Below are 26,036 nucleotides of genomic sequence, written 5' to 3' on the forward strand. Positions count from 1 at the left end.
CGAGGTGTGAGAGAAACTTAACGATGTATTTATTTGTTTTATACATTTTGGTTTCCTGTTAGTTGATAAGATAAGTATTTAAAGATAAACCCAAATATATTAAAACAATGATGTTAAAGTAAAATTTGTTTATTTTATTTAAGCAAATAATACAAATTTCGCTTTTCATGTAATACACACAAACAATTAAAGTTAATAAAGTACTTGAAACTTATAAAAAAACAAGGTAAACATTATTATAAACTAAGACATTATTCATTATTTAGAATTTTTAAAATTCTTATGAATTATTACTGAAAATTAAAATAATCTACGTAATGACTAACAAATTATTCGTTCAACGATGGATTTTCTTGAAACAGAGGTGGTTGCTTTACGCGTCTAATTCTTTTGTATCGACCTAAATCACCTTCATAATTTCGCGGGAGAGGTCCGAACGCGTCGTTCTCTTGATAACCTGGTACATTAACGTAGGTATCAAATGCCGTTTTTACTTCGTTATCCACTAAAGGAGTTGATCTCTGCTGACGTTCATCTGACTCGTTTTTAATATTATCGGATGCGTTATTGCTGTTGTCGTTGTCTTCTGGATTGCGCCGATTTCGTAAGCCGCTGTACATTAAGTTATCATTGACACCTTCCACACTAGTCATTACGTTGTCAGTGTCCGATCCTAAATTGACAGAGTCGCTTTCTAAATTTTCGTTCCCATAATTGTTCAAAGAATTTTGCGTTAAAACTTTTTCACCTGTCCTTCCACAATGGGATTCTAATGGTTTATTATTCTCATTATTTCTTGCGTAATTAGATGTCCGGTCATAGAAACCATCTTCATCAAATTCGCTGCCTTCGTCATTATCCTCATCATCATTCTCTCCCTTGTTAGGAAAATATGGTACATTTGAATCCGCTATAACATTTGCTGATCTTTTTATCAGTGAGCCCTCGGAGTCTTTTCTTTTAACTCTAACCAAAGGTGCCATATCAGACCCGGAGAAAGTATTAGATTCATCATAGGAATTAGGAAATGATTCCTCTAAGGACTTCATGGAATCTGAGAACTCTGAAGGGTCATCTAAAGAGACTTCTCTCTTACAACTGTTTTTATAGGAATTGTGCCTCTCAGTCTCTTCATTCATTAGCTCAGATAGTTTATCATCATGTAAAAACATTTCTTGATTGTTTACAGAACCATCGAAATCTTTAAGACTGTAATTACCGTCTATAGTTTGTGAGTCGTCTGATGACTTTCCAATATTCGTCATTTCACTAAAATTAGCTTCTCTCTTATTTTCGGTTTTCTCCAAAGCTTGAGAATTAGATTCTAATTCAGAATCATTATCGGATTTCTTGGAATCTAAATCTAAGTTACTTTCCGCTTTGACTTCCTTTACTTCTTCGTTCTGGTTTGTTAGTTCATGTTTGTTTTCTGCTTTTTCACAACTAGGAGAATTCTTGGAATGCATGACGTCTCCTATTTCAGTGACACTCATAGTTCTCTTATTAGCCTCAGTAGTTTCGCGTGATATTGACGGTTCCGTATTAACATCGTCGACATTTGAACTAACTCCTTGTATTTTGTTAGAATCTAGCTGACCATTCTCGATGTAGTTAATTTGTTCAACCGCTCCAGCCTTTTTCGTGATTTCGCGTTTATTTAATGCTTCGTTTTCATTATCAATATCGTTTTCCATAATTCTTTTTAGTAGGTTTCGTTTGTCTTCGGAAAGGGTATTGAAAAGCTCTTCAAGCTCTTGTCCAGACAATTTTTTGACATGTCTTTTAATTGCAGTTTCTTCATCTTCATTTATTGTATCTAGTTCTGTAGCATCTCCTATAGGTGTTGATTCATTTGATTCTTTTAAATTAGTCTTTTGTGCTTGGCGTCTATCACGGTTTGCGTTCAAACGCATTTTTTCATATTTTTTGTAATCTGTAAACTCCCTGTTTTCATTGGGAATGTTATAAAGTTGTTTATATCGTGATGGAATATCTTCGTCAACTTCTCTTGGATATCCTCCTTTGTCTAGTTTATTTACTTGATCTTTATTTTCGAATAATAATTCGCCTTCGTCGTTAGCACTAACGGAGAGCATAGGCCTGTTATTTATAGAATTGTCATATCCGGGGTTTTGTGCGTGATTAAATTTTAAGTTATTGTCATTAAAATGTCTGTTAGTTTCTTTTTCATTGTTTTTAATATATACATCGGGTTGTTGAAATTTTGCAGGTTTTACATCAGAATCTATGTTTGTGTTTGAAATTTTATCATTCCGAACGTCTCTGTTAGTTCCAGTCATTTCTGAAAACTTTACAAAGAGTTTTAGATGTTGCTAAATTAAAACTTTTTGACGAAAACTAAAAATTGACCTATTTACATTATCAAAGTTAGCAAGGTGCATAGTTTGACAGTTGTGGACATTTTGCTTGTAAGGATTATTACTTATTTCAGGTAAACGAGCATTCTCCTGTAAAGTATCCCGTCGTGCGCTGTTTCTTACAACTTCCTGAAATTTTAAGATAAAGTTTACATTTTATCTAACTCAATTACACAAAATTTTAATTGTAATATTGGTTTATTTACAATATTGACTAAGCCACAAACCACTGCAAACAGTTTGGGCTCAATATTACGTCAGAAGGTCTAGTGAAAATTCAGCATTCGTAGGGCTTTCATAAATTTATAAAACAAACTAAAAAGCATAAAAAATTAACAATTTTGAGTTAAGTTGGATAACCTGACAAATATGATTTGAATAGAGCTAAAAAGTTAAAGGTTCCGAACAGATTAAAGTGCAATTTTTATTTCATACTAATTACATTGCAATGGAACAAATATTTATTTCTTCGAATAGACTTTGCTAAGCTCGTTTAAAAAGTCAAAATATTAATACGACAAATATAAAGTTATGTTAAATACATAGACTACTGCCAAGCTGGGAATGTTAATTTTATAGAGAACTTGTCAAGAAACTCTCAGAGTTTGAGAGCCAATTTTCTGTTATAAATCGTCTATATGTTACGTGAAAATCAGCATGATACTAGTTTATATTTTTTATCATATAATACAATTGAAAACGTTTGTCAGTGGACAGATGGCTTTTGAGGCTGGAGGTGACCACGAGATAGACACGGCGTGGATAGCAAGGTAGACACACGACATGATGAAGCTCCCTGGAAGTCGTTGGATGCGGGCATCGCTTTGGCGATAGAGTGATTTATAGATTGCTCCTCGTAGCGATCTTTAAGGGAGGTCTAAGCCTTGTAGTAGGCGTCTATCGGCTGAGAAGATGAATATAATTAGTAAAAAAAAATGATAATATTTGCCAAAACAACCAACTTCTTATATGTTGGCAAACTAAATTCATAAGTTAGTTTATTTTGAAGTAATATATGTATATATATATATATATATATGTTTATATATATATATATATATATATGTGTGTGTGTGTGTATATACATGTTTTAAATTGAAAATACAATTTTATACAATAGTCCCTTTAAGCACAGATTTATGTAAAGTAAAGAGTAAGGTAAACGATTCAATATTACATTTACTTGACTCTCCATGGATGATTCTTGGTCATCTTGAGAATACTCTTCGGCTGTAGATTCTTCTTTGTTCTCATATTCCGCTTCCCCTGTATCTCTATAAATATATATATTATACATTTATTTCATCAGATCAATCTTTAAGAATATTTATTTTTGATTCTCTATTTTCTTACACGTGGATCAATATGCTATTGTTAGAAATTTAAATCATAGAAAATCTCTTTATGCTACGTATTCAAGTAAAATGCGCAAAAATTACGTCAATATCATCATTTCAGCAGACGTAAAATTTGGACGAAAGCCTCCCCACATAAGATCGAAAGGAAGCGGCATCCAGTGTTTACCGACGATCGCGGTCATATTCGTGATTTTCATTATAGACATATACGGCCCAGTGGCCTTCTGTCATGCGCGCTATGTGACCTGCCCACTTGCCACTTCAAATTATCAACGCGCTGAGCTATATGATATAGGCAAAATGATATGAAAATAACCGATATAGCCTTTACCGGTTACTTTTGTCCATTTACGGATCTGGTCATTCCTGATTTGATCTCGCATAGTATCATCGTCATTCATATTACATCATTCATTTTACACCATCATCATTCATATTGCATCATCATAATTCGTGCATTCATTTCAGAGTGGCCGTGGTCATACCCCGGTTGGTTCTGATGCCTCCGTTGCTCTCGCAATGCATCTCCGCTTTGCTGTGTTTGGCGGAGTGAATATTCATTTACTGACAGTTTTGATGATATCTGCCCATTTCACTTCACGTCGCTTACATTTTTCCATTCTTCGCGATATATACTCGGGAATAATATGTGAAATCGATTTGAATATTAAAACTTTGCAATTTAATAACACGTAAATATTTTAACAGAAAATGAATATTTTTTTACTTTGATTTTTTATGGTAGGTACACAAAGGTGTACAACAAAAACAATAACCAATGCACGTTGTTTTCTTACTTGTGTTTTTAAAATAACTACATAGTTATTATAATAAATAATTTCCTTTGTCCATTTTTTTCAGTCGATCAATTTTGAATATTAAAATTGTTAATGTTATATGCATATGTATAAAAATTTGAACAGCGTGAAAGTTACTCTCAATTTTAAAATTTAATTATTTATTGATCTAAATATACAAGTTTATGGTGCTTAATCGAATATGTAATTGAAAAATTAGATCAATTTTTTCGTCATATTGGAGTTAGTATTTTTTACAAATAATTTATGGAAAAAAATAAAATCAAACAGCTGAACTACGTACATACCTGTTTTGGTCTGTTATTGGTCGTAACGGCTTACCAGTCGTCAAGGCCAGTATACAGAAAATTGCAATATATATTACAAAAGAATGCATTCTAAGGTTTTTATGACAAGACATTTTGTGAAGACGACAATATACTGACAGCACCATATGAATTTGAAATTTAGTTCTCGTAATTACTTTTTCGTATTCTGCCTGTTTAATTCAATAAATTATACAAAATAAATTAATAAACAATTAATAAAGTTAATTTATCAGTATTTTTAGTGATTATAACCATGCATGAATAAATTGGTGAATTTAAACGCCTTTTATATAATATAAAATAAGAAATACCATGAAAAATTTTAAAACAAATATCGATTAGGCGTCATGTGTCAATTTAATTTTATATAAATTAGCCTAATTTGATTATTCTCTTTCAAGGATTTACAAGCAAGCAGTTACTCAACAGAGCCATGCATAGGGCTATTGCTCCGGATTTCTTTACGCGATCCAATCAGTGATGACAGCACCCATTGGCAAAAAAAAAGTTACATAGCCTCACATATCTCGACCACTAAAGAACTTTTAAATGCTATGATAATATCTATTTAATAATTTAATAAGAGTTTAAAACAAAGAAAAGAAAGGTTTATTATTTCCTTTTGAATTTTATTACATATGCATACATTTAAACCCATAAAATTTAACTTTTTGTAGATGAAATTTAGGCGTCAGGAATTTACTTTTATTTCTTGTATTTTCATGTGTCTGTCACTATTTATACAAGTACACAAAATTTAGGGAACAAATAATGTTATTAAATATGTTTTGAGAAGCAACCGTACTTTTAACATATAAATTTTACACTCTCGTTCTGATATTTCGAAATTAAAAATCTTGCTAAGAAGAACATTTATAGAATAGATATTCAGATTAATAGAACACCATGTGGCCGATATGGATATTTCTAAACAAATTGATTATAATTAAAATTCATTGTTGCATACTGGTGCATTTACGTAAAAACTGATTGACATTAGTATAGAAAATAATTTTCGGGTTTTCTTGGTAAGCTTATCGTCGCTTAATGATCCACGGAGATGGCTATGTTTGGACTTTTTTCACGAGATCGAACAAGGAATAAGGAGCTTCGAAGACGAAAGAAAGTAACTGAGATAGCCTAGCGGACTGGCAATTTGATGCGCTGGTGCGCAGGTCCCATCCAGTGCCTAACAGCCGTTCAGACTAGCATGCACAGCTTAGAACATCGATTTATAAGGTGGGTAGAATACTGGGGGTTGTCGCAAGTCGCTGGTGATGATTGAAGTTAGATTAAATTGCACAATGTATTATTTTATAGAAAAACCGTTGATCTTTGCGGCACTGGCAATGATAATTTGTATACAAGATGGCAAAAGGTTGTTGATAACGAAGGTGAATATATTGTTGATTAGAAATAAAAACTTGTTAAAAATGTGGTCGTGTGATTTTAACTTAAGCGTCGTTACTTTCCGGTCCCCCTAATAAATTAAAAACCAAATATGTAATATAATGTACCCTACATAGGGCCGCTAGTGTTATTTTAAAGATTAAGCTTGTAATCTATCCAAGTGCTCTAAATACTTTATGACAACTATTTAAATAAGAGTAAGTGCAGTTACTTATTTCTATAAATGAAATACATTTATTACTTACAACAATTTAATTTTTAAATGAGACCTTTTCATCTCTATCACACTTATTATGTACATTAATTTGGTTTTAATAAACAAACCTCATACAGCGAATCTTCAATAAGTTTGTGCATATTTGAGAAAAGAAATATTTAATGCTTACTTTTAATGTCATACAAATATAAAGAATACGTAGATAACGTAGTTATAGTACTAATAGTGTGGTATGCCTTGCATCTAGTCGTTTATTTGTCACAATCAAAATAAAATAATTCAATTCGTCAACAGTAATTATATCTGTAAAATGTAATGAAAATTGTAGTAATTTAAACATTTCAAAATGGAGCTGATAGTTGGAGGCCGCTTTACGTGTGCTTGAATATTAAAGAATTTATCCAAATTCATTTACGGCGTATATAAAATAATTTGAAATCGTTTGCAAATAATACGTCAAAACTAAATTAGTTTCATTTATAAAACAAAACTTCGCAAAACAATTGTTTTTTCTCTCTTTTCCCTCAAATAGCTTAATGCAGATAGATAATGTTCATATCTAACTTTTAAAAAAAATACTATGAAAATTGCTAAGAAAAAATATTACATTTGATTAGGCTTTACTATGATTTATCTTGTGCATATTTTCTTTATCACAAAGGTACAGTACTTTTTAACAGTAAACTATGAAATCGTCTATCTAACAGCATATCATTTTAGAAGTCATATATTTATACTATTTCAACGAGATTTTAAAATTTATTCACGTAAAACACTTTCAACGTAATATATAAATATATCATATTATAAATTTGCATTTAACAAAACAACAGAGCAAACACAGATATCGATGGTAGTTTCAAATGCAGTGGTATATATTGTACGATAAAACTGAACCCAGTGCGGGATGCGACTAAGTTTTTTATCTTTTGCAACTCATTGATGACTAGATTCATAAAACATAAAATAATGAGCATTAAAAACCAAACGTTACCAGCGTTCCGACGTACTCGCATTGTTCTCTTCAAACTGAATCGGATTTATATACAAGGAAAAATATAGTGTAGAACAATTACCGCGACGGAAAGGTAAAAATCACGAACCCTTTTGTGATCACGAGTAACCCGTCCAGACTTAACTCATACCTAATCGTAGTTTGACTACAGTGAGAACTCACCCAGAAGGATTGCATTACCGGCACAGAAAACTGTGCACATGGAACAGGCCTCAACCGCACTTACGCACACACGGATATGTTTGCGACAAAAGCTTATTTCGAATTCCAACAACTCTGCACATATTTACAACGAACTAGAACGACATCGCTAAAATTTACATTGTAAAAGGATTTTTGAGGGGGGAGGGGGCTTATTGTAGACATGCTTGATGTAATGAAGCGAGTGCTAAAAGTTTACATACTATCATCACGTGACCAAGGTGAACAGCGGCGATGGATGAGCTTCCAGTCAACGCTTGAGCAATCGCTGATCAGTATAATTAAGTAGAAAAGTGTTAAACAGGGAATATTTTTTACAAAAATCGCGCCAATATTCGATACTTCGGACGACGCAAATAACGCATGCAACGTCAGCTATTTAAATGCAACTTTAAAAAGTGAACACTTTCAAGATTGTATTTACAATAGAAATGGGCGATAATGCCACATAAAAACCTCTACTTTATGGTACTAATACCAAAAGTAAACTGATGATATTCGAGAACATATTCACGATGCTTATTCAAAACAAATTATCACTTAACGCTGTACAAAAATTATCGACTGATAGATCGAGTACCTTAAAAAAATCTAGAGCGCATCTATTTTTCGAATAAAAAGTGATGAGTAAAAAGTTTGAATTTGAACACTTACACCGTTGTTATTCACAGTCTACAGATAAACGTTCAAAGTAGCACGCAAGGATGCGGGCACACGAGCGCCCCAGTACGCTGGGAATGTATGACGAGGCGCGCCGTCGTATTTCTCGCTTCCACACCGAACACCCTCTTATAGTAACGACTACCTACAACATTTATTTCGAGTACTATATTCACTAACTCAGACTTGAAACGATAGAAATTGTCATGAAGTATAGGGAGCCTCGCGTCGCAGCCTCTGCGAGGGCGACGTCAGGGGACCCGCCCCGGCGACGGCGAGCAGCTGGCCGGCCTGACCGACGTGACCGGCGACGCCGTGTGTTGGGCCGGGCTCGCATTACTACAAACGGTCCAGCCGAAACTCGTGCTCCACCGAAGAATCAGGTAGAAGCGCGCTGGGCTCTTCCAACAGCGTCAGGTCATCTAAGTCTAGTCCGGCCCGCAGTTGAGCCTCTTCGCCACCGAATATGCCTGCGTCTAGTTCACCGGAATAATCTGCAAAAAATATCAAGTGTTACAAATGTTAATGGCGGATTTGGTATGACATTGGTATTAGTTCCCAAAGAGGCCCGGGCGGTCCCCAACGGAGATCTACATAGGCATGACAAATGGTTCACAGTTTGTGAGCGATGATTCACCAAATTATTTTCGCTTTCGAAGGTAAAGGAAACAAAAGTTGGCTTGGTTTTTCCCATCTATGTAGACAGATTATATCAGCTATTATTACTATTAAAAACTTACATGTACCTCATAATCTTCACAATTTTGAGTTCTGGGAATATGGTAGAAATATAGCTGCAGGGGGTCCACATAAAACTAGGTAAATTTTGAAAGTGATTTATGAGAGGAAAAGTTTGGGAGCCGCTGATATAGTATGAATAACTTGTGTTCACCAGTGAGTATGATTTACCTGAGAGTATGGTTCACTTGCGAGTAAGGTTCGTTTGTCGGTATGGTTCACCTGTGAGTATGATGTCCGGTATGCTGGCGGGCGTGGCGGGTGTGGGCGGGGCTGAGGGCGATGCGAGCGGCTGCAGCACGGGGAAGCCGCCGCCACCCGCTACGGGGTCGCGGGCGCGCCTCGGTTCCGGCGCATGCGTCGCGTGACCAGCGTGCGTCGCGTGGCTGCAGTGCGACTGCATCGAGAGCGACGTGTGCGGACTGTGCTGCACGTGATGAACATGCGACGCCTGCGTGCGTTTACAAGCGCAGTTTTGAATCATGAATTATTTTAACATAAAAAGTAGTAAACCACCACAGGCTCGGAATGCTACCTGCTGAGATGAGTCGACAAGAAATTCAATAATTGCTCGCCTTAATAATGTTTCTTATGATGAAATTTGATAATAACCAGAGAATTTATTTTAAGTGTTTTCAAAATTTCGAATTATCAGAATAAGAACGAGAAATGTTTTAGAAGTTTCTAGACAAAAAAATTAAGTAATGCTAAATAGTATAATTGCTTGTCAAAAAGTATTTAATAACATATTATTTTTTCGCCAAAATTTGTATAAAAATAGTGACAGAGACATGACAAATACAAGAAATAAAAGTACACTCAAGAGAGTTAAATATATAGTGTATAAGTATAGTGAATAATAATTACCTGTGAATAAGTGTGCTGTGAATTCGTTGACTGCGGCGAATGCGGTGAACTGTGATTTATATAGTTTGTGTTATAGCTCGATGTCGGTGGGTCCAGCTGAAAAAACATAATAATAATTTACCTCTTGCATAACATATTTCAATACAAGCCAAATATGTAATTAAATAAACAACTACAACACTTAAAAATGAAGCAAAAATTGTAAAATCTTAAGCGTAAATGGCAAAGACCGGTATTTCTTTATATAATAAAAATAGATTGCAAAAATACATATCATCAATAATTTACTATTATTGAATAATAACATCAACGAATAACTAGTAAGAAAATCTTAAAATGGTGACGAAAATGTATAAAAGAATTACTTTAAATTCATGCTTGATGGACTTAAAGAGTATACTTTTAAACGAACTGACATGCTTTTTTAAAATTCGGTGTGGCAACATTAGTGCATCGTCAACTATATTGTTAGGTGTAAATGGTAATTATGGGCAAATGTTTCAAAATAATCTTAAAATTCTAAATTAAATTTAATTATTATGTAATAACAACTATTTGCAGATCATGCTCAATAAAATAATAATTAAAACTGAGCAAAAGAAGCCCTCTATGTATTATTTAAATTATATTCACGTACTAAAGCATTAAAAATGGTATTACACTGTAATAAATAAAATGTAATACCAGAAAAATTGAAAGGAGATGAACATATTTAATTTATTATGGAATAGACAGTTTAAAATACTCTTCTGTGTTTGATTCTTTGTGCCTTTATTTTATAGTATATTACTACCAGATTTATGAAAATGCATTTCACACTAAATAAAATAACATGAAATTTGGAATATCCCTTATTCAATATTTTGTGGCCCTTTCTCTGTGGCAAAGTTTAACAACCCTGCTGTAAATGTACAAACGATAGCGCTTTATGTAAAGTTTAGTAAATTGAATATTTTCAGGCGAATCATATATATTTATATTTCATCTTCTGGAAATATATTGTAAGTTTAATATTGATATGAAAATACACATACTATTATACATCATTATGTTTAATGTCATAACGAAATGAGAGTGAATCAGGATTTATTTATTTATTGGTAATTTTGATTTTTTTTGCATAATTTTTAAATACAATTCGGATAGTAAATAAATACATTTTTTTAAAAATACAAATTAAATTCCCGGATATTATCAACGTTGTGAGCTCAATAATTCAATTGATAATGATTTCCTTTTTCACAAGTCGGGACTCTATTTAAAAAAAAATTACATTAAAAATTAGAATCGGTGCGCAGACAACTTTTTAAAAAGCGAAAGTTACGATATTTACGGGTAGAGACCGTCACTACCGGTAAATACATTGTACAAATTTAAATGTTCATTTCCTTTGCCGACAGTATACATAAATTGGCCCCAGTGTCGCAATAGAGTGCGCAAAACTAATCAGAAAATGTACGTGCGTCTAACTTATTGTGCTACCTCTACTTTTTAATCCTAGTTCCTTACAAGAGAGAATGATATATTTACACTAAAGTTTATTTTCTTATTTATTATAGTACGACGAACCCTTACCGTATATCTAGTTTGTATGTAATATATACCCAAACGTTTTTTATTGATGACAAATAGATTACATTCTAGCAAGGCATCGTCATCATGGCAATTGGTATGGCACACAAATAACGAGCAAAGACTTAAGATATTGCACTTCCGATCGAACGTCAATCTAATGGTAAATATCACGCCCCCGTGTACCCAAAAACGCGTCTCATAGCTGTTGTCTTGCTTTATCACGTCAGTGATGTCCACGCTGTTTCCATCATTAAACCGAAACTATATATATTAAATTTTGCTCGAAAATTAAAACAATCCACTTGAATTTTAATTACGTGACGACGAAATTTTTAAAGGCGTACGAATATTTGCAGGAGGACCATAGTTGGCAGCGGGCATCTATCGGCTGAGATAATGGCTTGAATATGATTATTTTATATAATTCCGTTTGATAAATTACAACTTTATTTTTGTTATAAAAATTTCGAATAAACCAGGATCAAATACGTAGAGGTAGCATGAGAGGGCTTAACAAACACTACACGTATGAAGTCAATGTGTACGTGGTGTATAGTCGTACATTGTCCGATACTTGTACGTGCGCAGTCCAACCCGACTCCACGAGACTCTGCACCAGCTGCGCCCAGTCCTTGTCCAACACCAACGTTACAAACGTTTACGTACAACAAATATATCACAATCCACACCTCCGCGATTAATTCACTATTAACCAAATTCAAAGAATTCTTCTATTGACGAATTTCAAGCTTATATAAGCTTATAATGTAGTAAAAAATCATGATAAATTATTTGTACACTGTCCTCTATTATAATAAGAGAATGAAACTAAAAGTAACTAAAGAAATGTAATGACATTACTCGAAAAATTTTTATCTTAAACAATAGTATTTATAATTTTATATCATATACTTTTTGTACTATCGCATGATATTTTTAACTTTAAATTTTCAAATAATATCTTGCCACAGGCGCTTCAAGAGCTCAATGAGTATAAATCCATGACTTGGTTCCAGCAGAATGTGGCCACGAGGTCGTAAGAGATATATATGTTGTCAAGAAAAATCATATCAAAGAAGGGTGACAATGAGTATAATGACATCTCAAGAGCAGAATACTCTGTATTTCACCGAAAACATATGGTGAATTAAACCGAGAATAAATTGCGGCGTTTCCAATATCTGCATCAATCTTATTTTTTAAAATCGTCAGTGTGGTTCAGAAAGATGTTTTTTTGAAATTTGACACTTCGACGGAATGACTTTCTAAAAGTAAATTAATTCCCTTCCTATCTTTAATTATAAATACATTTTCAACAAAGTCAGGCTATGTATCTTATTTTATTTTTAAAAAGCGAACTTTATGGACCCACATTATAACATAGTTTTATTTCACTTTATTAGTTGTATAAAAATTATAATTTAATCTCATCTAAATAAATAGATGGTAATACCACATCAAGCTTCTGCAGATGTCTCGTATGTTGTAATAGAATATATCCTATATTCTCTAGCATATATTGAATATTCGGTGTTTTATCTAACAGAAACTATTAATAAGCATTTAATTTGTTATAACAATTTCGTGACTGTATATTCTGTAGTCTTAATTGTGCTCACTATATTAACTTGACTATATATTAAGTGCAGTTCTCTATGTGTTTCGCTTTTCAAGGTGCTAAGGATACCTATGTTCAATTAAAAACTAAACAATGACTCTTAGATCACTATCTTTGGAACATATATTGGGTGATCTTTAAAAAGCTTTCGTGAGAAAAACATCAATATTTATTATTACTTACAACTCCTTGCTATTCCATTGAAGCATAGAAATATTATAAATTATTTTAACATCCATCGTTAATTGGGGCGGTAAGTTTCACTACATAATTTTCAATTAATTATTCGAAATAATAAGTCTGATTACTCTCTGTTAAAACATTATTTGTATTAGGAGAACATTTTTCAAAAGTAAATAGAGCAAACTGTGAAGTTTATCATTAATTATGACCTTCACACGGCCTTTTTTCTAATAATAATGGTAGGGTAATTTACTTCTGTTTAACAGACTGGATTATGTACAATATGTGAAATAAAAATTTTAAAATTAAAAACAAACATGACTCATTACCTTCTGTTTTTTATCAACTTTGTTCGATTCATAGATTTTACAGATTCTTTATTATGAAAATTCCAAACTCTTATTGTACATACAATTTGTAGGCAAGTGTGCCAATCTGCCTGTTTAAAGTGATCAATTTAGGATATGTAACATTATATATATTTTTTCTATTGGAATTCGACAGGCGAATAATTAATGGCAGTACAAAGTGCAGGGTCAGATAGTAAAAAATATTAATATTTAATACATTTCGAATTTTTAAAACGCTTTTTTTTTACTACATTATCATTACATTATTAATTATTTCTGAAACTATTGATTTTTGGATAAGGTGTACCATAGATTAATAGACCGGAAATGAGCTATACAACTACCCCTTTAAAGCTTTTACAACTATTTCCAATCAATCTGTATACATGTTTAAACTTACCATTGTGATTTGTTCAAATGGTTGTAATAACGCTTGGTGCAAGTTGTTGTAGTCCGTTTGCGGAGATTCGACTGGACTCGCGGGACTGTGCACCATCTGGTAAAAAAAATTGTTAACGTGCTATTTTGGATACATACTGAAACCGCAATATTTCGTTACTGTTGCAATTAGGACGTTCACCCACTAGGTAAACAGACGACCTTGTTAAGGTCCATGGGAGAGGTCTATGTCCATCAGTGGACGTCATACGGCTGTAATGACGAAACGAGTCTGTGACAAATTAATTTCTATTTCCATTCTAGTCACTAATAAGTGCGTCCTACTTTAATCAATGTTTTGCATGTTACGGAAAAAAAAATGTTTACCGTATATTGTACTCACCGTAGGTGAAGGTATATTTATATTTGTCGTTGATGAATATTGTGAAGGCGGACTACAATTTGATTGATATCCTGACGTGATCCAATTATGGTCTAGCGGCGACATGTTCTGCAAAAGCCAACGCGGATAAATTTACTCAAACACAGCGATGAGATCAAAATAATTAAAAAATAAAAATAATTAATTTGTAAACATTTCAAATTCAAATAGCTCTTCTTTGTCGAATTTGTTCCAAAAGATATTTGCAGTTATTTAAGCTTCCAGTATTTCCTTTGAAAAACAAAATCAACAGTGTATATTTTTCGTGGCAATTTTTTAAGACAGTTTTATATTCTGGTTTCTGTTAACCTTTTGAGGCTTTTACAAGTTCATCGGACAGAACTAAGTTTTTTTTTTTAAATACAACCCATTATAACATTTTACTTTTTCAAAGGAAAATACATATGTTTATTAAGCAAAATCATGCGATTAGTCTTGTACTTTGCATTTCGCCAAGAAAACATGTCAACATTGTTTTCTGCAATGAATAATATTTACAAGTTGTTAATCACAATATTAATTCCCACAAAACAGATGCAAGCTGCATGTTATTTTTTTCAACAAACAGTCAACATTTTAAATTTTAAAAATATATTAGAGTTCAAAACATGTATTTTAGTTATTTTATTGTGATTCAAAAATATTGCCGTTCATGAAAAACGACTATAAAATAAATATAAACAACGAGAAATCTATTCCGTGAGAAACAAATGTTTACATAGGTGACACTGAACGTTTTTAGAACTGGACAGTTTAAATATTATTTTAGAATAAAAAAGTAAAGGAATATGGGACAACTTAAAAATATAGTTTTACAGTCAATATTAATTACGATTTTAGTTGCGATTGCAGCAATAAAGCCAAGAGAAACTTAGATTACTTTTTGGTTATGAAGTTACATCTCGTGCTACTATTAACAACTGGTCTAACGAGGCCCTGGGCTTACTAATCTTAATGATGAACCGAGTGAGGAAGGTTTATCAATGGCGACGCTGTGCGGCACATGATAGAGTCACATTACACATAAATTATGATATAATGTTATGGCTCCGAAACCAAGAGGCAAGCAGAGAGAACCAAGTTGGTTTTCTTTGTTATTTTTTTTGTTTTGAATAATAGGCGCAGGGAATAAAATAAAACAAAAAATTACAGCAAAACAGACCGGTATTATCATTTTGCATGTTGTTTCAGAAAAAAAAAAATGTTGCAAAATAATGAACAACGGGTCACTGGTATTAAACATATCAATGGACTATTTTGAAAAACACTTATTTGTAATTTAAAACTCGGTTTAATTTCTGTATTCTAAAAACTTTCAAGTGTCACACTATTATAAAAAATGAAGTTTGAAGCGTGTATAATGAAAAGCGTGCTACGGGCGATATCTTCAATGTTATCTAAATCAAACAACGCACTCGTTTTTAGCTGAAATTTTTTAAAAAATTGGAGTACTTATTATTCATAAACCTCTCAATGAATATATACGATTTTAGTTACGGCGATGAATATCGGGAATGGCAGAATTGGAATTATTTTAATACAGAAATATTTATAAACATATAAGCAATTTTTGGTCATGTTGGTAGACCACGATATTGTATGAAAGATTACTTCACGATGATAGATCCTTTGCAAATATTTTTTACGTTTCTTTAACTACACCAATGCTCACATTGACACAATACCACGAAACATACCGTTAAATGTGTAATGTGAATTACTGATACATATGACATTAGTGCTGTTAACCTATGTGACTCTGTAGTTTGGTATGTACGGAACGAACTGGTTCGTCGGACTTATCAAAATTATTACCGCATCTTGCATGCAGGTGACCGTTTGCATCGCAAACTGAACTTGTATTTATGTTTAGTGAACAAATTTACACAACTTTTAATTCCTATTAGTTTTTTTTTTTAATTTTTATTTCATCTGATAACTTTCTACTTAAATTTTTATATTTTATTTATTTTTGATGTTTCGGTGATTACTTTTTAGTAATAATCTAAAAATAAGACGTCTGTTATGAATTATCTAGGAGGTTATGCAGTCAATATCTATCTTAATTCCTAGATGAAACCTCTAAATACGGGAACAGATTCACAAAGGGCTAACGAGACTCATTGAGCTTAAACCTGTGAAGGTACTCAGTGAATCCCCAATGCCCCGTGAACAACTGGTATAAATGACTTCCGGTCTTCCCCTGACCGCTTCCTGTGATCTTTACTATACCGTATGTCCACTGAGTTGGGGGCATGTCTTGTACAGCATCTTGTTTTGAATAGTTGAATCGAAAACGTAAAAATAGAAAAGTCAATATTTAAAAGACAGTTTTGTTCAATTACAAAAATCTGACAGGCCTATAAATATCGACGGGCAGTTCGAGAGTTATCTCCTTTTACACATTCAACATACAAAACATTGAAATGGTATGCTTTACTCTTTTAAATTTAATATCTGAACACAAAGTTATAGCGATGTGTACATAAAAAAATTTAATGTTGTGAGACTGTCAAAGAATGTAAGAGATAAGTTGTCAGTGTAGTACATGACATACATCTGTCAGTTTATCGTAATTTCTGAGTTACTCGTAAACATTGTTCTACAGAGGTAGCATTATCTGTAATGTTTTATATAGTTGTTACTGTTAAAAAATACGAATTTGCGTATAAGATCCAAAATTTTTATGTTTTTGAATTTGCTATTGATTTTTACGTAATAAATCTGCCTTACGAGTCTAAGCAATAATTTAACAAAAAGGTGTAAACGATTTATAAATGTTATCATATTAAAAAAATCAACTTGGTGACAATTCATACTTTCACGGTTTAAATAGGCAGTCATATGGGATTTAAACAAATAATTGGCATGAGAAAAGATGTTAATATTTTTATGATATGCTGTTTTAATACCCATGCTACTAGTGCAGAAAGGTTTTAAAACAGATTGTTACAAAAAAAAATCGAACTCCTTCGTAAATTTGAGAGATTTTGTATGTTCTCCATACCTGGATGAAATGTTTATGGTACAGGGTATAACTCTTAAATAATAAGAATATGCATGCACGACGTCGAAAGTTTATAACAATGATTTAAGCCGCAAATAAAGCTAATCTCAGGAAATGTTAATTTTATTGCAAAAACTTCTCATGACAGCGTCAAGAGTAAGAGAGTAGCGTTTTAAGCACTTAAGCAAACACTTCGTAAGTGAATGACTTGGAAATATATTAAAAGGAGGTTAAAAAAGAAAACGAACCTTATTATGATGAAGGTAATTATTTGTGTTTGGTACAGATAAGTGATTCTGAAATAAATAAAAAAAAAATGATTTGTGTAGAAAGCAAAGAAACACAACAAAAAACAACAAAAATGTACAATACACTATCGATATCGGTTGAGCTGCTATTGCGACACAACGACAATACACAAACATTACACAACCAGCAATGTACTTCATGTTGGATTCTATTTAATTTATCCTATAAATAATATAACCTATCATCATCTGCTTCCTTATTAAAAATTCTTAAAAGCCCACTTTTCTTCAAATATCATAAGCCATTTAATATATTTAATTATTTCATATGACAAACTGAACTACTAGATCTAACAGATTTTCATAAGCTTTATCACTGTCTGGGCAGAGTTAGAATCGTCCCGAAATAACCATAACTTTCCTTAATTAAAAAAAAGATTTACGTATTATAAATTAGATTTATTTAAAACATCCCAGAGACGAGTCGAGTAAAGACGAAAAAAAATATCATATTCTCTCTTTACTTTTATTGTACTAAAATTTTACCTTTATTGTTCCCTAGTTACACTAATACAGGGGAGAGTAACCTTTTTAAATAACGAGCTAATTTAAATAATAATTTTTATGGTTTCATTTACAACAAAAGTATGTAAAATTAAAAAAAGTGAAGATTTTATATAAAAGTCCAATACATAAAATTTTCACAAACGCGGCGCAATTGTATTCCATGCAAATAATAGTTTCGGTTTAGTATGTACAACCATTTTAGTTGTAATTACATTTTTAATTTATATAATGATGGGAGGTAGTCGATAAAATAAATTAAATTTTAGAATCGTTTTGCGTATCAGATAAACATGTTCAACAGCCGCAAGCAGACCGCGGGCCGCGTGTTGCACAGCCCTGCACTAGTACATAGATGCAAGAAAATCTTTATTCAACATATGATAGATTACATCACTTGTTGCTGTGCGGAAGAAATGCCTCAGACTTGAGAGAACAGGCGAAAGAAACTCAGGGAAATTATTTTTTTAAATTAAATATTTAAATAGTGAGGTGGCGAACACATCGTTCCTAAGGTTTGGTACGTGCTACAAAGTCATTTAGTGTAGTAACCCTTGGCATATAAACAATCTGTTTTTTTAACAACTGGAGCTTTTTTGACATTATCCGGGATCACTTATTGTAAAAATATAAACATTGCCCATAGAAAGATTTACTAACTAAATGAATTTAGAGACAGCAAAGTCAACATCATTTATTTAAAGTGGACAAGAAGTGGCACTGTATGATGATGGGCAGCAGGTTTAATAACTTGACGATTATCTTAAACATACTTAAATATTGCCCTTTATAAATATCTCAAAAGAAACCCTTGGACATATGAATAATAATAAATAATAATAAAGTAATTACATATTTATGTCTTCATTTCGGAATGTGGTGTGGCAATTAGTATCGAGTGAAATAAATTACAAATATTTTAAACAACAGTATTCTGTTATATTCACCTGACAAAGCTAATATTTATTCTATTTCACTGTGCACTTCACGTCAGCACTAAAACATGCATGTAAATTATCAAATGCTCTCGGGTAATATATTGAAATAAATTCTGTAATTCTCATCTTTCTACGGATATAGTCTAGTCTAAAGTATTTCATTAAAATACTGGGCATAAATACAAAACATAAGATAAAATTCTTTTAATAACCATTGGAACTTTCATCAGGACCCTATTGATTGTCTACTTTTTTTAAAAGATATTTTATGTTTGATACTACTCTGCTTCGCAATGTGTTACAGGTATGGAGAAGAAGCGGAAAGAAACTTCATAATAACATATTTTTTTAAAAAAAGTTTAATACAGATTTATTAATATAGACTTGGACCGATACAGCCTACATTAAAAACAAAATGATCAAGCCACATCATTGCCAAGGATTCTTGTCATTGAAATATGCGTTTTGAGTTCTATAAATGGTAGTTCAATAAAGTATTGTAGAATTACAACATATAAATTAAAGATTTTTAGCAGTTTATTTACAGCAGGAATTTTGTTACAGCCACTTTATGACAACCATAAAAAAGCCACAGGCTTTCAATTATCAGGCTAACAATTATTTATTAATAACTTCATCAAGAATTGTTTTTGTCTGCAACTAACATCATTTGTTATGTCCTAATTAAAACTAAAACGGGAGAATCTCGTTTTGGCTTGGCCTACCAATAAAACAAAATTGTTTCTATTAGTACTTATGTATCGTATCTAACGAACGGTGCAATATATTTTGTAATTATTTGTATTAGGTATGATGTAACAGCTAACTAAAGCAATAACATAATAGATAGTTTATTCATTAGTGTTTTATACGAGAAATTCGAGACGGCAGGGGGCAAAGGACGCCTAGCTTAAGATCTCTTTTAAGGTAGCGTAGCACGAGGGTTTCCACGGAACCCACGTCCAGGCCAATACAAATTACAATAACACGCTCAGTATGAATGCATGGATTCTAAGTGTTGTGCTAATCTACAATCACTAACATCTGCTGTACAAACTCACCCTGAATACGAGGTTATTAGAAGACGACCACTAATAAGGTTTGAAGATCACCGCCGATATAAAATAATTGTTAAGGTAACTCACCGAGTGGGTAGGGTCACGGTAGTGGGTCATGTCGTGGTAGCGGCGCTGGTCAGCACTGACCTGCGCGTCGTAGAGTGCGTCGTGAGGGTGTAGTGCGAGAGGAACCGTGGCGCCGACGGGAGAGCCCGACGCCGGCGACAGCCCACCCGTCGCCGGGGACACGCTCCCACCACCCGGGGACACAGCACCCGGTGACGTTGGACTCTGAAATCAAATGTACCATCTTTAATTATTCCTATAAATCATTGCAATTTAAACTGACACACTCTAACTAGCAGGCGTTAACCAAATAAGTCCTTTTTTACCATTTTTTCATGGAATGCCGCCGAAACAGTCTAAGAGTTTGGCGGAACCTGTACATGCCACTAGCGCGCCAATGTATATCCGGTCCAAATAAAAATGTTTAATAATATATATCTTATAATTCTTTTTCTTCACGTCTAATTAAGTAAATAAGCTTGAAGAAAAAGAGTTATAAGATAAGTATCTCAGTAGCTGTCTTTCTCCCGCTTTGCACGGTGTATAATATGTGTATTTTTATTTTCAAATTAAAGCACCGTCAGACTCCTTAGCAGGTGGAATATCAAAATATCCGTTCTTGACTTATACGGAAGTATTCCTAGCAATTCAAGTCTCTTAGCCTTATGGGAAGAAATCGCTTATTTATGTATATAATCATCATTGTCATATCAGCCAATTGATGCATACTGCAAGACAAAAGCCTCCCCAAAGATAGACTAGTTATATACTTATAAATATCATAAAAGCATTTTAGTAGATCAGTTTGATAAAAGTAAATAAAATATACAACATTAGTTAAGTAGCTCAATATATACATATATATATATATAAATAAACATATATATTTAATTACCATATACATCAAAATTAATATATAGATTTGGAGTCATACATAACGGGGTTGGTACTCAGGCGAAGTCCGATGCGGCAGGTAATGAGGCGTGTGCGGTGGGTAGTGCACGGAGGTGAGGTCGGGTAGCGAGCCGCCGGGTACTTGCAGTTCGCCGCATGCCAGCCCGCCGCCACTGCCGCTCCCGCTCCCGCCACCGCTCCCGCCCCCACCACCGCCCCCGCCATCTCCACTGTTCTCGTACGCGCTGTCACATATTACTCTCCATATTATCCTCGTAGCACAATTAAAACGGAACATGCAGATTATAAGAATATAGTTGTTAATTATATAAAGTTACACGTCAGTTGTCCGAGCCATCTATGAAATTACCGCTGTCAAAACATTTGAGGAAATTACATTTTGCGGTTTTTTTTGCGTATTTTGCTCTATTAACAACTTATAAAAGGGAAAGGAATATATCTCAGGATGCAAAGTCAATTCCGTCGAAATTGGGTGACATGATAATCACATAATTAATTAATTTCATTAGCGAAATTATCAAGCATTTCTGTTAATGTTGAATAAGTTAGTAGAAATGAGCCAAAGGCAATATCAGTACCAGAACATTGCCATGATAGTGTCGTTTAAGGAATAACCTCTTTGATGTGCTTTTTGTTCACAAACCCATTTTGAAATAATTACTGACTCTTATAAGGTACATTGTTCCATCCCTCTACCCTCGAAATAAAAGAGATTTATCATTGACAAATTATTAAAATTAAATGATTTTGAAGCTGTTAGATAATAATTTAGATTTGTATTAAATAAGTTTTGATTCTCTCTTCTATATGTCTTGTAATATTTCGTAACAGTTATAGGCCAGTCATTAAAACAATATATAAATATAATTATACAAATTTCACTGTAATTAAATTCAAAGTTGCTTCAAAATTTTGTACTACAATATATGTTATTTTTGCTGATCATGTGACATATGCACATTTCGAGGGTTTAAGGGAGCAGGCTGCCGAGGGTGCTTAGCCTAAAATCTCTTTCAAAGTAGCAAAGCTGTAGAGCTCTTTGGGAAGCCCCAGCATGTGCTGCTATGATATATCACATCATAGCTATGTGGGCAAATAATCTAATGTAAAATTATCATAGTACCAAAGGAAAATTATTGAAAAACTTATCACAATACATGTACAATCATAAAGTAATTAAAAATACATTAGAATATTAAGAATTTAAAATCTCTTGTTCTTCTTACTCACTTGTTGTTTGATATTCTTGGAATTTCACAAGATGATCGGGGACGGTTTGTGGGATTCATTCCAAGAGTTGCCAGCACATCTAGATGAATGTCAGGTACTAAAAAAATAAGTTATATATATTTTTTTAATTCATTCCTAGTATTCAATTCAAAAATTGGGATGTATAGTTAAATTTGTTAATTGAATTGTTTCAAAGGAAAATCTTTTAAATAAGCCATTGAAGACAAATGTTTTAAGATAAGCAGTATTGATACCATTAAGCTTCTGCTGACCTGTGGAGCTATACCTTCTACCATTTATTTATTTTACACCTATAAGCAATTATATTGCATATGATTGTAATAATGTAAACAATTACCTCTTCGATGATTTTGGTGGTGAGGGTGGAGGTGTGGATGTGCATGGGAGTGCAGCGGATGGTGTGGTGAGAGGGGCGGTGCTCCTGACTGTTGCTCGCCACACGATTGATGCAGCGCGGAGTCGGAATTAGTGCGCCGCCAGTTGCTGTCTGGTGGCGGGCTGAAGTATTTAAAATTTTAACTTGTTATAAAAAATGATACATTTAATTAACTGCTTACACTGCTGCTCAAGTAGATTTGTAGATTCCAAGGCGCAGAAGATGCTTAGCTCAAAACCTCTTTTCAGGTAGAGAAGCCCGGAAGCCCTTCCTTTACATCCATTTAGTCGTGGTTCAGGCCACTATGTACAACCTGGCTAACTTTACTATTATTACGGAAAGCATATAGTGCTGAAAAAAGTGGCCAAAAAAAGGGGCAATCGTTTTGTTTGGGATGATCACGAGGATTGGCGACCCCTGTAATATACAAGCGGAACTCGGCTCTGACGAAGCCAGTTTTTGAACAGCTCTGTTCCATTTCTCATCTCTATGATTTACAAGTTAAAAATGAATGACTATAGAATAGAGTGGATAATGTTCACTAATGTCAAAAATAAAGAGAAATAGAGTATAAAATTATATTTTTACTCATTTTCATCATAGCAGCCGATAGACATACACCACAAGGCATAGGCCAAAGATTGGCATGATGATGAGTCTTGCCATGCCCGCATCCAACACTATCCTGCAATTATGTTGTTAGTGTTTCTAATGGAGGTACTACCCCCAACACATCAATTTTAAATGTGACATTTTATTATTAGTTACTTAAAAAAAATGATGAAAAAATATTGGTCACTAGATCATCAGTTTAATGATATAGGAACTAATCTAATACACACAATTTAAAAAAAAAGATAATACATGCATAAGATATACACTATTCAATTTTACATTTGAGTTAACTAAAATTAAAGTCAAGTCAAAAGTTAATGCAAAACATTTCCTGTTGGTATAGTCATGAAGTGTGAACAATTAATTTATAAATTATGAATGAGATTTCCAAGAATGAATAAACAATGCAGCCTTAGGTAATGTGATGTGTCATGCTGTTTACCTCAAATAGACAGTACTTCCATATGGGCTAGTATCATGTTTCCGGTCAGCAGGCCTTCGCATGGGGCCAACAGAGGAAGAAGTTCTGCCTCTTTGAACTGGAGTTCGAGAAGGTGAGGTGCCCCCACTTCGACCGCTGCTCATTGCATACTGATTAACAAGGGTATTCCCCTCCGGCTGTAGACAATATTAAACTATTTAAATATTGATAATATTAAAAAAATTCAGATGCAAAACTTAAATTTTTTTTTAGCAGTAAGTTATTACAATAGCATGAAACTAAATAATTACTTACACACATTCTACGAAAAGAATCCTAATAATATGAAAGGTAATTTAAATTAATTAATTTTACTTACACAATTTATACTAGCTTGAACAAAACAGTTTTACTAGAAATAAACATATTACAGGTAACACTGTCATTGTCATGCTACTAGAGCAATTTAAAATGAACAAATTGTTATAGATCAAAAATAAAGTGAACTTATAATAATACAATTAGAAGAACTATGTTTTAGCTTTTAAATAAATAAATTATAACATGCCATCTCAATAGAAATCAAGAATTAACTTATGTTGTATTATATTGTATAACCAATAATAATAAAGAAACAATAAATTATGTTTCATTACCAACACAACAATGTGCATGAAGTGATGTAAATTGACTAATAAGACTTGGTACTTGATTTGTTTAACATCAACTTGTTTAGAGAATGAACACATGGGGATATTCCTAGCATGTGAAAAAAAAAACTTATAGAACACATGTTACAAAATTATGTAAATTTAACTCAGCTGTCATTCTATGATTTACAAAGGATACTGGCTACACATTATTGAAAAGCAGGTTATGAATGCTTTGCTTAATAAAAATAAATGAATTTTAACTCATTGTGGATTGATAAATTTGTTTGTTAAAAAATTACATTTATCAAAAGTAATAAAGAAACCAATTGTGGTAACACACATCTACAAAAAAAAGTTCTAATACAAATAAAAGGGACTATAATGATTTGATTCCAAAATGCGGAACCTTTATGTTTTCTTGTTCAGTGGTTGGAGGTTGTGGTGCTGCCACATTTGGGAGAGAGCCACTTCTAAATGTGCCAAGAGTCTGTTGGGTAGGCCTCAGGGATGATTCTATATTTTCTTTGGGCTCTGGCGGAGGAATATTTCTTGCACGTCGGCTATTCGTATTGACCTGCAACCATGTGGCTTCAGTTTCTAGCTGGAGTTTCATTTATCCTTCCTTTAAAAACTTATATCTAAATTAATGCAAAGAAAAGCGACAGGGCTAATTAACAAGTCATAGAACAAGTAAAATACTAAATACACACCACAAAAAAGTTATGAGAGATAATAACTTAAAACATTGTTGTTTAATTGATATACAAACTATTTTAAAATGTCAGTACCCATAGAAAGATATATGGATAAAGAACCGATTTCCATTTGAAACAGAAAAATAACTTTACTTCTATGATAAGGATAATAGTCAGTTCTTAAATTAAATAAGAGACTAACACTAGTTGTCTGCTGTTGTGTATCATACATATTTAGTAAGAATTCATCACTTGTTAATTATTAAGTCGCAATAGGCATAATGAAACAATTATTGTTTACGTCGGCTCACACATTTGACGGCCAGGAAGCGATTGCCTGAGTAAATAGGCGACATACCTTATTGGTTGCATCGGAAACTTCACGCATAATTTTTTCAAAAGCAGCGGTTTCCTCTGCCTGCTTTTGATTATGAAGGGCAATTTTTTCACTAAATTTTCGTGGATTCGCCATGATGGTTAACATACATTTATTATTTTCTATTTTACATCACAATTTTCTTTAATCGTAGTACAAAACGCGCTTATCTGTCAGATTGCTAACTAAGCGTTGCCATAAAAAATGAACACTTTATGCTATGTATAAATGTATAGTAAACATAAAAATTGTTTTTTGTTTTCAATTGTCATTTTAAATTCTCGCTGAATAATTTTAAACAAAATCATAACAGAAGAATAAAAAATTAACAAACTTG

The 26,036-nt window shown here is 32.9% G+C and overlaps 2 protein-coding genes across 2 annotated transcripts; both read right to left on the reverse strand.

Moving 5' to 3' along the window:
- Positions 1–329: 329 nt before the first annotated feature.
- LOC137921596 (putative uncharacterized protein DDB_G0282133) lies at positions 330–4,939 on the reverse strand. The gene is made up of 4 exons (XM_068764396.1): positions 4,842–4,939; positions 3,562–3,652; positions 2,379–2,507; positions 330–2,309 (listed from the first exon to the last, which is right to left on the reverse strand). The coding sequence occupies exons 1-4, from the start codon at positions 4,928–4,930 to the stop codon at positions 330–332; spliced, it is 2,289 nt and encodes a 762-aa protein (XP_068620497.1). The 5' UTR covers positions 4,931–4,939.
- Positions 4,940–6,525: 1,586 nt separating this feature from the next.
- LOC137921385 (CREB-regulated transcription coactivator 3-like) lies at positions 6,526–25,870 on the reverse strand. Its single transcript, XM_068764124.1, has 12 exons — positions 25,682–25,870; positions 23,997–24,172; positions 22,901–23,061; positions 22,543–22,639; positions 21,332–21,536; positions 20,479–20,622; positions 17,772–17,819; positions 14,478–14,585; positions 14,097–14,192; positions 9,971–10,066; positions 9,326–9,554; positions 6,526–8,859 (listed from the first exon to the last, which is right to left on the reverse strand). The coding sequence occupies exons 1-12, from the start codon at positions 25,805–25,807 to the stop codon at positions 8,705–8,707; spliced, it is 1,641 nt and encodes a 546-aa protein (XP_068620225.1). The 5' UTR covers positions 25,808–25,870; the 3' UTR covers positions 6,526–8,704.
- Positions 25,871–26,036: the final 166 nt, after the last annotated feature.

The sequence above is a fragment of the Battus philenor genome, unplaced genomic scaffold (genome assembly GCF_028537555.1).
Source record: "Battus philenor isolate CCGP_79_NKW_IND1 unplaced genomic scaffold, ilBatPhil1.0.hap1 SCAF_19, whole genome shotgun sequence".
Taxonomy (NCBI): Eukaryota; Metazoa; Arthropoda; class Insecta; order Lepidoptera; family Papilionidae; genus Battus; species Battus philenor.

What these genes read in the sequence shown, in the direction of transcription:
- LOC137921385 (XM_068764124.1), bottom strand. Translation starts at nt 25,807, where the DNA reads ATGTTAACCATCATGGCGAATCCACGAAAATTTAGTGAAAAAATTGCC. An exon ending in TTTCCGATGCAACCAATAAG is followed by an intron (nt 24,173 to 25,681) that starts GTATGTCGCCTA and finishes TATTGTCTACAG; the next exon opens with CCGGAGGGGAATACCCTTGT. An exon ending in CACAGCACACTTATTCACAG is followed by an intron (nt 9,555 to 9,970) that starts GTAATTATTATT and finishes AAACGCACGCAG; the next exon opens with GCGTCGCATGTTCATCACGT.
- LOC137921596 (XM_068764396.1), bottom strand. Translation starts at nt 4,930, where the DNA reads ATGCATTCTTTTGTAATATATATTGCAATTTTCTGTATACTGGCCTTG. An exon ending in AATCATCCATGGAGAGTCAA is followed by an intron (nt 2,508 to 3,561) that starts GTAAATGTAATA and finishes TTAAAATTTCAG; the next exon opens with GAAGTTGTAAGAAACAGCGC. An exon ending in ACCTTGCTAACTTTGATAAT is followed by an intron (nt 2,310 to 2,378) that starts GTAAATAGGTCA and finishes CTCTTTGTAAAG; the next exon opens with TTTTCAGAAATGACTGGAAC.